The sequence below is a fragment of the Dacryopinax primogenitus genome (assembly GCF_000292625.1).
Source record: "Dacryopinax primogenitus strain DJM-731 SS1 chromosome Unknown DACRYscaffold_16, whole genome shotgun sequence".
In the NCBI taxonomy this organism is placed as follows: domain Eukaryota; kingdom Fungi; phylum Basidiomycota; class Dacrymycetes; order Dacrymycetales; family Dacrymycetaceae; genus Dacryopinax; species Dacryopinax primogenitus.
The window spans coordinates 268529-281141 of NW_024467213.1; the positions used below are offsets into that span (position 1 = coordinate 268529).

The 12613-nt window shown below is 52.5% G+C and overlaps 4 protein-coding genes across 4 annotated transcripts; 1 reads left to right on the plus strand and 3 right to left on the minus strand.

Annotated features, from left to right (window-relative positions):
• Nucleotides 1–2815: 2815 nt before the first annotated feature.
• Nucleotides 2816–3648, minus strand: DACRYDRAFT_23869 (uncharacterized protein). The gene is made up of 3 exons (XM_040773427.1): nucleotides 3368–3648; nucleotides 3209–3308; nucleotides 2816–3155 (listed from the first exon to the last, which is right to left on the minus strand). The coding sequence occupies exons 1-3, from the start codon at nucleotides 3535–3537 to the stop codon at nucleotides 2862–2864; spliced, it is 564 nt and encodes a 187-aa protein (XP_040626157.1). The 5' UTR covers nucleotides 3538–3648; the 3' UTR covers nucleotides 2816–2861.
• Nucleotides 3649–6143: 2495 nt separating this feature from the next.
• Nucleotides 6144–8041, plus strand: DACRYDRAFT_109981 (S-adenosyl-L-methionine-dependent methyltransferase; the record flags this gene model as incomplete). The annotated part of the gene is made up of 12 exons (XM_040768978.1): nucleotides 6144–6204; nucleotides 6256–6419; nucleotides 6469–6489; nucleotides 6546–6684; nucleotides 6730–6764; nucleotides 6813–6904; nucleotides 6958–7160; nucleotides 7203–7351; nucleotides 7405–7500; nucleotides 7552–7577; nucleotides 7624–7843; nucleotides 7892–8041. The coding sequence occupies 12 exons, from the start codon at nucleotides 6144–6146 to the stop codon at nucleotides 8039–8041; spliced, it is 1356 nt and encodes a 451-aa protein (XP_040626158.1).
• A 347-nt stretch (nucleotides 8042–8388) lies between these two features.
• DACRYDRAFT_109982 (uncharacterized protein) lies at nucleotides 8389–10213 on the minus strand (the record flags this gene model as incomplete). Its single annotated transcript, XM_040768979.1, has 7 exons — nucleotides 8389–8742; nucleotides 8792–8912; nucleotides 8966–9074; nucleotides 9128–9267; nucleotides 9318–9463; nucleotides 9523–10031; nucleotides 10081–10213. 7 exons carry the CDS (start codon nucleotides 10211–10213, stop codon nucleotides 8389–8391), a joined length of 1512 nt encoding a protein of 503 aa, XP_040626159.1.
• A 568-nt stretch (nucleotides 10214–10781) lies between these two features.
• DACRYDRAFT_118019 (uncharacterized protein) lies at nucleotides 10782–12267 on the minus strand (the record flags this gene model as incomplete). The annotated part of the gene is made up of 2 exons (XM_040770510.1): nucleotides 10782–11886; nucleotides 11942–12267. The coding sequence occupies 2 exons, from the start codon at nucleotides 12265–12267 to the stop codon at nucleotides 10878–10880; spliced, it is 1335 nt and encodes a 444-aa protein (XP_040626160.1). The 3' UTR covers nucleotides 10782–10877.
• Between the last annotated feature and the right edge of the window lie 346 nt (nucleotides 12268–12613).

Genomic DNA, 12613 nt, shown 5'->3' on the forward strand with positions numbered 1-12613 from the left:
CTTCGATGACGACCTCATGTTCGGGAGACGCAGCTCGGGGTGGGGATGGCGACGGGGATGGTGAACGGACGGGTACAATCTCGTCCTCGTATTCATACTCGTCAAGATCCTCGGACTCTTCCGCAGGCTCGTAAGGTGTTGTCTCTCGAATCACTTCCTCCTCTTCCGCCAGCTCTTCCAGGGTGACATAATGTTTGGAATGCTCTTCGTCTTCAGAGTTATCTTCTTCAGGGGTCGTGTGGCGAACGGCCTCTTCCTCCTCGACGACATCCTGAAGCTCTTGCTCAGCCATTCCCGCGAACACTTCCTCTTCACCTTCCACGACGTCCTCGCCGACTTCATCAAGCGCATCCAGGACGGCAGCATCGATCATCAGACTCTGTTCTACTGCATCTTCATCTTCCTCCTGTTCCTCAGTTTCATCTTCATAAGCTTCTGCTTGCTGAACATTGACATGTTCATCGTCGGAATCACCTGCATCACCCATGCGGCTAAAGTCATCGTCTTCGTACACGTAGCCACCTTCTTCATCATGTTCCTTCTCCAGTTCTTGTTCGGCTTCCAACGTATGATTTTCTGGCACTGACAGAGCTTCAGCAGTGGGTTGGGCCACTTCTTCGACCACTTCCACCACCCTCCCTCGGCCGACGTCCGGGGTCCGCCTCGGTTCCGGCGAAGGGATGCTCTTCAACGCCCTGAAAAGGAAGAGTCTCCCCTTTAGAGCCAACAGTCCGTCCTCTTCCTTATCTTCGTCTTGCCAATCCGCATCATCCGGCACGGAAGTGGCGTCGCTGAAGGCTACACTCTTCATCTTCATTGCCCGCTGGTGCGTTACTTGGGGCAGTACTTGAGGAACGGCACGTGCACGAGTTTGCTCCGCAGCCGGCACATGAACTGGCGAATGCAGGATCCTGCGGAAGGTTGCTGGGCTCATCCCCGAGACGTAAGAAGCTGCAAATGTCAGCCCCAGACGGTTGTCCTCCACCGTTTCGGAGGTGTCCGAAGGTGGGGAAACAGCACGTCCAGGAAGAGAGCTAAAAATGCCCGAAACGCTGGCAGCGGCGGGTGTCGATGCAGCAATCTGGCTAGGGACGGAAGTCAGAGCCATGCGAGGCGGAGAGACGGGAGTGAGAGCAGGATGCTCGCTTTGCGTCAAAGGAACGGACAGCCGAGTCGAGATAACATCAGCTGGCAACTGGGCGGGCGGCTCTTCAGGACTGATACTCGGCCGAGGACTGGGGAGACTGCCCTCGCTCGTCATGCTCAGGTTGCGCCTGTGCCCTTGCTGAATGGACGACGTGAGGACAGCGATAGGCGAGAGCTCGGTCGGCGGTCGGGTAGGCGTTGCGAGACGCATGCTGGTGTCGGGTGGGCTGCTTATAACAGGCACTGTGTAGTCGATCGACTGCCGCCTGGCTGTAGGAGGGCGAGAAGGCGTAGAGAATCGGATGCTGGTGTTTGCGGGACTGCTCAAGACAGGTATCTTGTAGTCGAACGAGTCGTGTGGAGTTGGCGAAGGACGAGCGGGCGTAGCGAAGTGCATCAACACATCTTCCGGTGCGGAGACAGCAGGACTATCATAGTCCTGCCACTGATCGCCGTCATCATCACTATTACCTCCCCCAGCAGCATCACCCCAGCCGGAACCACACTCATTGACCGGAGAGACAGGCGGTGCTCCGTCCTCCCAGGCGATGGTCGTATCGGCGGCATGCGGCTCCTCCTCGTCTGCGAGAGTTACACTCTTCATCTTCATCTGATTGTCCCCCCTCTTCCGCCATCCCATGAACACTTCCGTCCCGTGAAGCAAAATGGGGTCGTCTCCTGGACTGGGCGGAGCTAACATCGTTGGCGTAAGGTCCACTTTGGGAGGAGTGCGGTGCAGGTGCAGGGGGATAGCGTTTGCTCGTCGACCCAGGGTGGTTACTGGTCGGGATTTGATGTAGACAGCCTTGATAGGTGTTACCGGACCAGCGACAACGACGGAATAGGTCTGCCCAGGGCCAGATGCACTAGTGGCAGCGTTAGGGAGAGAGGAGCGTGCTTTCTTCTGTTTCGTAGGCTTGGCGGGTGAAGGTTGAGGGGAGCGAGAGGCCCGCTTGAGCACATTCACGGATTGAGACTTGGCACTCTTCCGCACTCGGGGATTGGGGGAGGTTTTCAGTGATGTTGTTCGAACGCGTTTGCGGGTAGCAGCAGACGTTGCAGAGATTGTGGGAGGTTGGTCGGTGTGAAGAGACGTACGAGGCTACAAGCTGATCAAAATATGAAACATAAATAAGCATGCACCTGCGTACCTTGATGCGTTCTGGCTCGGGCTCTTGACTACCAGGTGGGGTAAGAAGCCCCTCAACAATCAGGCTGTTCTCCTTCTCGATCACCTTGAGTCCGTTATCCATAGAGTTGACACTCCTAGTGCCCAACGCTTTCTTCTTGTTGCCTGAGATGGTTGGATTTCGTCTCTGTCCACTTGGTGGTGTGTTCTCGTCTCCAAGTATGGAGGACACAGACGTGGTCAAGTCCTCGATAGCTCGACGGCGTCGAAGGGTCTTGCTTTCTTCAGCGGATGTCGGAACAGGATGGTTGTGGTTGAATGAAGAGAGAGGCATTGATCGTGCTGAAACAGGTCTCGTCATTGTCGCAGAACAGCGCTGCAGCACGCTGTATGCGCCGGTGATGGCAGTTGACTCGCAATTAATAAGCTCGTCAATGACGGCGATGGCGATGGTGGGTCCAACGCGGGAGCAAACGCTCCTCGACGCGTCTCCAGCATTCATCACGTGATTGACTTCTTTTTCTAGGACGCGTCTAATATGATAACCTTGCTTTCTGTATTCCTTCAATTATTCCTTCAATTCACACTAAGCGCTCCTCTTTGCCCAAAATCCATCTTTCACCGTCTCACCCTCTGCGGTCTTATAGCTGTCGGCAGGTAGGATCACACTCACCCACGCAGCGGGGACGTCGCCCTTGTTGAGCCACCCGTGCAGCGTCCCTCGCTGGATGATCACATCTCCCTGACTCGCGAGTGTATGCTCCAGGCGGGGGTCGTTCAGATCCGTCGGGATGTCTGATGGGTCGAGCTCCTCCTTGGGCGTGACCAGAGCGATCGTACCATGTGTCATGATGTTGTAATCGACCGAAGAGGTACGGTGCTGTAAAGCAAAGCATCGGCTGTACCATTCATGAGTTATGCAGGACAACGCACCATAGCAACAAACGCGCCCGGCTGGAGCTCTCCCCACCTCATATTGCTCCCATCTTGGACAACAATCGCATTCGGGTTCGCGCCCTCCGTCTCATCCTTCCTATCAATCGGGACCAATCAGCTATCTCCCAACACCAGTATCACATCACAAGCACTCACTCGCCTTGGACATGTGTCGGTGTACCATGCGTCTGCCACACCTGTGCGATCTGAACCGTGTTTGCGTGGGAAGTGTACGACGGTTCCCCGTTGATGAGGATCTTGACAACCGGCTCCTTCCCTGGAGTGCAGGTTGATGCGTGGCCGGTTACGATGCGTTTCATGCCCATACTGTTCAGTCTTCAGCGAGGATTTAACTCCCAAGATCTTGAATAAAGGATGGGCCACAGGAGACGGAACGCCTTGTTGATATGCACCTTGTGGGGGCATCAGCATGCTAGGGTCTGCCAGCATGAACGTATTGCCTAATGTCATTGCCCCCGCCGGGAATGGATAGGGTTCGTGAGTCAGAAACTGCTTCAAGTTGGTCACGATGCTTATTACAGGTTGAAGGAAAGCGAATGGCAGTTTGAAGGAAAGTGATCGAGCGTGTAAAATGCTGTACGTTTTATGCAATTGTGTGCGCTCTGCTTCAGCAAGTGCTCTGGTCACGGAGCAAACGGTATAACATTTCAGCTGTCTGGAGACGATAATCGTGATAAGTGAGTACATGCATGTCTGTCGCTCATCATATGTCATAAAAGCCATACGGTCGCTCATTCCACGTAGTATAGAGCTCCACCAACCCCATCAGCTCGTCAATTGTTTTTTCATCTCCAACAGTAGGATCGGTCCAGTAAGACCCGAACAGACGGATCTTGCGCAGCTTGCATACGCCCGCACGCAGTTTCACCAACTTCAAAAGGTGTGACGAGAGCTCGAACTCGCCGCGGTGCACAATACAGAGTTCTTCCAATGCCGGACCTAGAAGCTCGCCAGCCTCCGCAACCTTCACCAGTATCTCGAGCGCCCAGGCATGGATGACCACACATCTCAGCTCCCTTTGCATTCGAAAGACAGCGCACACCTTGTCGAGCACCCGACTCATGGACGGCACGTCGAGTGTTTGCAGCGTCCACTCTTTCTCGAGCACTGTATCTGACCAAAAGCTGTCTTGGGATGACTTGTCGTCCCAGAAGTGAGGCCCAAATTGCATATGCTTCATACGGGGAGCTTGCAAAGCGCGCAAGAAAAAGGTGACGCGCTGGTCACCGCGAGCCGTGGGGATCACAAGAGTATGCAAAGAGGGTAGATGCGCGCCCTCACCGGCAAAGGTGTCCGAACCCCTCCAAAGCCGAATCGACAGCCGAAGAGCCTCCAGCTTGTGCAACTTGGAAAGCATCTGATTGATACTGGAGAGACCCATGGAGTCATCCTGAACACACCGGCCGATGTCCAAGTACCGCAAGTTGGGCGTCGCATCCAGTTGAACAGGAAGGATGACCTGCTGGAGGGTTAACTCCCTCAGCTCGGTGGCGTTCAGGAGGACATTCTTCATCCCGAGTAGCGCAGGATCGTTCCAGCGCCTGGGGTCTCCGCATAGAATTGCTTCGTACAGTCTTGGTAGAGAGCAATTTGATGATTTTGTTCTAAAAAGAGATACATCGCTGCTCAAGTCCAGCGGCTCGAGGTACAACGATCGCCACCGTTCTCGCCGGGCACGTAGGACAGCAATAAACTCCGCTCGATCTCTGCGGGGAGCACGCTTAAAGGATGCCGATTCGATGCTTATGTGCATATCGATGTCTGGGAAAGGGGAAAGGGGCGAAATGGCGAGTTGAATAAGAGCGCGTCGGTGGTCCTTGTTGAGGACATCGGGGAACTCGATGGCGGACCAAAAACGTGATACAGCAAGGGCTGTTTGCCGCCAGCGTTGGCTAACCTGAAGCAGGTTTACCGGAGCTTGTCGCAATCGCTCGTTCAGTGAACTCTGGTCGTTTTCCACCAGTGCGAAGATGTGATGCCAGATTTCGGTCGGCAGGCGATCGATGGGTGCTTGCACTCCCGTTCTCGAACTGGGTATTTTGTCATCGGCAACATTAGGCATGGTGTACATAGAGGAGAACTGTTGGATTTCAACAGATGCTGTCGCCGCGTGAAAGGTGATTCGAAATACTGAGCGATTGAATGAATGGACGCAGCGAACGCGGACACAACGCGTCCCCCGAAGCTAGCCCGAAGCTGCTGCAAGCTGTGTCTTCCAGTTCTAGCGCCCTTCCTTCCTTCTGCGGCCGTTGATGTTGACTCTATCTCAACATGGGGACTCGGCGCATATATTGACCTCATATGGCACTCTGTCTTGCATTGTCCGGTGAATCTGTGATGGAATCTCTCGTTGCTGCGGAGCGTTTCAATGACTTTCGCTCACACGGATCAGCTACATGTTGTGATGCTCCAGGACGCGACATCGAATTCTCTTCATTTCCCGACCAGATCTTAGCTCTAATCTTCGCGAAGGAGAAACTGCTTCCTCGATGTATGTCATCCCCGGTGGATGATTGTTGGCATATATGTTGAGCGTAATGTCGATATGAGATGATCTTCCACCAGGGTGAGTCCGCTCTCACCGAGGAGATATGGCGCTATCTAGAGCCAGCTTTCACATTCTAGGCCGCATTGAACCTCGCTGGCTCATATTCTGTTCCCATATTACGTCTTCGAGGGATCGCTTAATCTGATTCTGTTCGGTCCTGGCCGAATGCTCATTCCTCCTCACTCCCTCTTTCCCTTAGGCAATAGACCCGGACCTTGACCTTGCCTCACGCGAACACCTCATTCTACCGCAGTATGGCTTGGCCGTGTGCTTACTGTGGACCTTATCTACCTCCCTAGGAGGGAGGGGTCGCTGTCATCTGTCCTACATCCACTTCTGGAGCCCCACTCATTCTAGTGAACAATGTCTGAGCTTGAGGCCCTCCGTTCGATTATCAACGAGTCACTTGACATCCTCCAGGATGGTATGATTGACGTATATCTTTATGTGACATATTAACTTATACTGGCTACAGAGCTAAAGGCTGCCAACCTGCCGGATCTCTTCGTGTCCAAGCCGGAGATGCACCCGCTGGATGACCTGACGTACCTGCAAACGCCTCGCCTGTTTGAAACCAGGCGTATCCTTCTCGGAGCTTGCCGGATGCTTGCGGCTGCTGTTCAGCCTCCGACGGAGAAGGTGAGGAGGGTCATCATCCCCAGACAATCTTTCTAATTTCAGCGTCAAGATCATCGAAGAAGGATGGGCTGTGAGTCTATCCGTGTGACAGTTGAATGCGCAATATTAACATGACTGTCACATCAGCATCAGCGCTCCCAAGCTCTTCACATGGCTTGCAAGTACAACGTGGCGGGTGTCCTTGCTCAATCTGCTGTCGACCAGGATAAGGGTGTCGACGCCGAAACCTTGGCAAAGCGATTCGGGCTCAGCCCCGATCCTTTCAGTACGCGCGTTCTGACATTGCCTTAACGGAACTCAATATAGACAGAGAGGGAAATGCGTATGCTGGCTTCTCATCACTATGTGGGTCCTTTTCCAAAGAAAACCGGCTCTTTCTAAAAGCCGTAACAGTTCCGTGAGACCAGCGAGGGTCATTTCGCCAACAACCGCATATCAATGTCTTTGGTGCCGCCGAACGTTGCGCCCTACGGCATTGAGTATATGTCAGCTCGACGATGTGTTGGGATACCAGCCAATAATGCTGATTATTTAACAGTGCTGTATGGGGTCTTAAGACGGCTCATTGCGTCGTCGACTCTATGCCCATCAACGAATGGAGGACTGGTGGCCAGCTCGCCTACGGATTCGACACAGATATGTTTACATTCATTGCCAAGCATCCCGAGTATCTCAGCATGATGGTCTCCGCTATGAGTGGCCTGTACGAGAGCCAGGCGAATGGACTGACCACTGGCAGGCGTCTTACAGAACTTTGGTTAACACCCTGCTAAATGTGTCCAGACTTCCCCTGGAAGGATCTCCCTCCAGGCACGGTTGTGGTGGACGTTGGCGGGGGAGAGGGTGGGCTGATGATGGCAGTCGGGAAGGCCTTCCCACACTTGAAGGTCCTGGATCAGGATCGTCCCGAGGTTGGCCCTGCTGCTCTCGCTGTAGGTTTGTTTCAAACCATTTAGTTTGCCGAAACTGATCTTCCGGTATGTAGAATTGGCAGAAGCACGCACCCGAACTTCTCGCGCAGGGACGCATCTCTTTTGAACCCCACAACTTCTTCCAGCCGCAGCCCCGTAGCGGTGCAGAAGTAAGTGCTCTCTTGTGGTTGGTGAATGTCGTCTTTTTTACCTGATTTTAGTACGTCTATGTGATGCGGTGCATCATGTAAGTTCATATGATCCTGCTCCTTCGCCGACTCAGCGTTGTACAGTCATGATTGGCCACACGAGGAGTCTGTAACGATACTCAATAACCTCCGCAATGCGATGCTGCCCAGTTCACGTCTGCTGATTGTTGAACATGTGATTTACCCTCCCATCATGCCAAAAGAGAAAACGCCGCTCCTGCTGGCCAACATCGACAACAATCAGCCATATAAAGAGATTTCCACTCCATGGCCGATGCCTAATGGTCCACAGGTGCTCGAACTCGTAAGCATCTTCCTACGTTTTTGAGCCATATGTACTGAATAGTCACAGGCACATGATATCGAGATGTTCTGCAACTTTAAAGCGAAAGAACGCACTCCTGCGGAGTGGGATTCGCTCCTTGGCGAATGTGGCCTGAAGGTGGTCAAGATATGGTCCACGAGGACCGAGTTCTCCATTGTAGAGATCATGCTTGCGTAACTGTATAAGGCCTTTATGAATGATGCTAGGCTCAGATGGAGAACGTTTGTAACAAATAGCTCAACCTAATACAGGATAAGCATGCCCTCTCAACGGGGCTGTAGAAAGCGGCAATGCATTGTAGACTCGAACTTTCAATTGATTGTTCTTGCACGTTACATGGCAAAAGGTGCCACTGAGGCATCGGAGTTCACTGCGGAAACTGTTGAGTGCTTTCAAGAAACTTAAATATATCGACGGGGATCTAAAATTACAATTTGCAGAGAGGGAAGTTCTTGTTATGGGTATATGCGTGAATGTCCAGATTGTGAGAATGCTTTGTAAGGTATCGTCGTCAAGATTTGTTGTCATCCAAAAACCTTTTTTTTTAAAGCAGAGCCTGTAGGATTTGGGTAGCTAGGATGGGCCGTATACCAATCGTCCATCCACTTCTCCATGTACTGCAGAACGAGCTGCTGTGCTTTGTAAATTGTGTTGTCAGCCTCTCCGTTTGCCGTGAGAAGATCTGAACAGTGGAACCCATCCGAAACGGTAATCGGTTGATTGGGGGTGGACGTGCGGTTGATGTAATCGGACGACACGGTTGCGAACTTCCATGGGTCGCGGTTTCCGTTCAAGAAAATCAGACGATCGGCGTTCATATGCCATCCACCGTAGGCATTATTTACGTAGCTAACATTTGCCGAGTGGAGGGTTGGGTACTGGGTTAGAAACTTAGTGCGGATTTAACAGAGGAACGACATGACATACTGCTTCTGGGAAGAAGTTCTGACAAAGATCACGCTCATCATACTTAGGCGTGATCAAGCGTGAAACCAGTGAAGGATAATGGTTTGGAGCTGAGACCTCCCACCATCCAGCGAAGTTGCAACTGAGAAAATAGGCAGTAAGTATCATGATTCTATCCGGTTGGTGGACACTCACGTGGTCCACTGCCAGGAGCGAGAGTCTTGATCAATAGTGGTATTACTGTACGCAGGATTCGTGGGATCACGGGAACCATAGCATGCATCCTGATCGTCCTCACCGCAAGCTATGATTATCATTGGACCCCGTATAAACTGCAAAACTACTGCGTCTACTCACATTCTGCGTTCCACGTGGATACCCAGGCAGCAAAGTTTTTGATAGTGCTGTTCAACCCAAATCCTTGAGGGCCCGAGACTTTGCCATTGCCGTCCGTCTCCAGCGCGTCACAGAACTTGTAGAAAGGCTCCCCTGGTCCACTTCAGTCGGTCAGTCAGGGAATGCGGCGAGACCGAGTGTAGAAACTCACCTCGAAGGATCCATATCTTGCCACATGAAGATTGGGTCACGCAGCGCAGAAGCAACATCGTCCAAATATGTGACATTGGGGAAACCGAGCTGGGTTTTGAGGGATTGTTGCTCCTCTTTGGTACCGTTGAACGCAATCTTGTCGAACTACATTATGCCACAGTTAGATCGACCGAAGAAATGAAGACACTTGAAAGAATGCGCACGTGTCCGATCAGTGCCTGCCAATCAGCGCTACAATTCCAGGGCATGTGGGTGCGAATAGGTTCGAAGTACATCCACCCGTCATTTATAGCCTGTACTACGGCTGAAGATGCGTAGCCAGCCCAGAATGCATCGGGATTGCTATTGACCGTCCATGCCGTCAGAGCACCCGAGTAGCTACCGCCGAGCAAAATCCACGCATTCCTCTGGCTTCTTATCTGATTTCCTCCAGGCATAGCAAGCTTGACATTCTGGGAGAAGTATACGAGGTCGTTGACGGCCTGATCGATGCTATGGACCTGATACGACTTGACCGACAGGTCAGGGTAGGGATTCGATTTGCCATAGAAACGATGCTCGAGAATTATAGCTGCGCCATTTTGCTGCTGTGCAATCTGGCCAACCATGCTCCCGTTGGTGAGATATGAGTAGAAGCCATCTACGCTGTTCTCGCCAGGTGTCATCATGACAACAGGACCACCGGGAAGGTAATATTGATATGTGAAGTAATCTGCGGGATAGTGAGATCAGCAGGGTTGCGAGACGCGTTCACAGCTCACATCTCTGTTTGAAAGTTCCTAGACTGGGATTGCTATGATCAATCAATTGATCGAACGTGTATACAGTATCGAGCGGCTTTAGCTTGGTGCCGTCCATACCGTATACCTCTGTCTCGGCGTCGAGGTCTGGCATTGCCGGCAATGACGGTTTCCTCAAGCTTCTCCGGTCCAAAGCAAAGGCGCTTGTGGAGAGAAACACAAGCGCATACAGAAGCCCTTGTTTCAGGCTGAGCATCTTGAATAGCAATTCCGAAAATTAGTAGGTGATAGAGTAGGAGTCGATAGCCAGCTATCGACGATAATGATTCATTTCCCCCCAGATGTCTGTCACCTTTAAGAAGGGTGAGGAAGGAGGTGCACAGTGTTTCCATGGCGTTTGAGCTATGTGGTACCCAGGAAAATGCAACATCACTGTGCCTAGCGATATCACAGGTCTGTGCTGGGAGTTGAACAGGAGGCGTAGATAACAGTTCCAGACGGAACAGGGGGTTCAGTAGCTGATGCCGAGACAATCCTTCGTAGGCGCTTGGTCTCCAGTGTCAAATTTAGCTATAAAACAAACAACTTCGCAGATGTGACTAATGAGAGGGACGAGGCGATACACGGAAGCTGCATGGTGAGTGTCAACAGGTTCCTGAGCCCAGTTATTTTGTCGTCACGTGCACCGCCCGTTCTGGGAATTGATCGGTCCGTTTGGCATACAAAGTTACTCAGACAATGACGGATAGTATACAATCACAACAGAGAACAAAACAACATGTACTGAGGTGTACTAAGATGCAAGGGAGGTAATCATCTCAGGCAATCCTATGGTCACTCGAGCTCCTCGAGAGATGGCTTGGACCGCTCGTCTTGAAGAGCCTCATCTGTGCAGCACCCGCGGCCACCGGTGGATTTATCTCCGTATCATCCTCAAACATGAACTCCCTATCATCCTCAGGCTCAGAGAACGCAAAATCTCCATCCATCGGGCTCTGTGTATCATCTTCGGGCATCGGCGGCTCGGAGAACCTTATATGTGCCATCCACGGTGGCGAATGGTGCCAATGTTTCCGGAGGAAGAAGCCCCACTTCAGCGTCTTCCACCGGTTTGCCAAGGAGTGCGGGTCGTCCGAACTGTGCACTTCGGCCACCACCCAAGCGCCCGGGCCGCGTTTGCGCGGTGTAATAGACCCAACCTGATCGTCCTCAAAAGAACGCGCAGAGAGCGCTTTCGGGGATGGGGAAGAAGGTACATGAGAAGGGGAAGTAGGAGACGAAGGGGCAGACTCCTTAGAGGGCACTTCCGGGGATGGGGAAGAAGGTTCAGGAGAAGGGGAAGTAGGAGACGAAGGGGCAGACTCCTTAGAGGGCGCTTCCGGGGATGGGGAAGAAGGTTCAGGAGAAGGGGAAGAAGGTTCAGGAGAAGGGGAAGAAGGTTCAGGAGAAGGGGAAGAAGGTTCAGGAGAAGGGGAAGAAGGTTCAGGAGAAGGGGAAGAAGGTTCAGGAGAAGGGGAAGAAGGTTCAGGAGAAGGGGAAGAAGGTCCAGGAGAAGAGGAAGAAGGTTCAGGAGAAGGGGAAGTAGGAGACGAAGGGGCAGACTCCTTATCGACATGTTCGTGGGCGTGCCTGTAGTGCCGGTGGTGCCTGTGCCAGTAGCCGTGACGGCCGTGGTGGTGCCGGTGAGGACCATGGTGATGCCTGTGACGATGCCTGGGATGGCAATGGTGCCTGCCATGACAGTAATGGCTGTGGTGAGAGCTGACGGCCTGGACCTCGGAAGGCTGCTGTTCCGTGGGGAGAGCTATGTTCGTATCCTGATCGTTCCTGTCCCACGCTGTTAACCTCCATCCATTGGATCTCAACAGAGACATTAACTTACTTAGCCAAGGGATAAGCCAAAGCAGGTGCGGTGAATGCAAGAGCAGCGAGAAGGTACGCGTAACGCATTTTGATGTGTTGTGTCTTGTGTAGGGATCGATACGATTGTGTGGTAGTTGTGTAATTCGTGAGGCGGACCAGCGCCGAATAGGATATGTGTATGGCAAGGTTGGGGGGGTGGGGGATAACAGGAGACCAGCTGCCTTGATGGGTCATCTCAGGGTGCGAGGCGCTTTTTGAGGCTTGGGCCGGATAGGAGGGGGCGATAGGGGAACGTGGTTCCACCAGAGCGTTAGGAGCATAGCGTACAGCAATCATAGACGTCATAGGAGAGTGTCATGCTATCAGTCGCTATGTTTGATCGTTCAGCGATATACGGACAATATGGTTTTGGGTATGCGATGCATGCGGGTGTCAGTTTGCGTTTCAGGACTAGAGCACAGCGTTACACCAGTTCACAGGCGCATAAAGACAAGCGCTGACTGAGACCTGAGATCGCACAGCAGGGCATTTATATTCAACTACACGGGCAACTTCAAAGCATAAGAGAAACGCGTGGGAAGCGGCGGATGGAAAGCAGCCGTCGCTTCCCAGATCTTTCAGCATGGTTTCCACGTGGAAACCTGCAAAACAGCTGAACACATGGCTTTCACCTGGTTCACTGGTGTTTTCC

Bases quoted from the DNA above. Each gene is read 5' to 3' on its own strand.
- DACRYDRAFT_23869 (XM_040773427.1), bottom strand. From the start codon at position 3,537: ATGGGCATGAAACGCATCGTAACCGGCCACGCATCAACCTGCACTCCA. The intron at 3,309-3,367 runs GTGAGTGCTTGT...CCCGATTGATAG, and splicing joins CCGACACATGTCCAAGGCGA to GAAGGATGAGACGGAGGGCG. The intron at 3,156-3,208 runs GTGCGTTGTCCT...TTTGCTTTACAG, and splicing joins CGGGCGCGTTTGTTGCTATG to CACCGTACCTCTTCGGTCGA.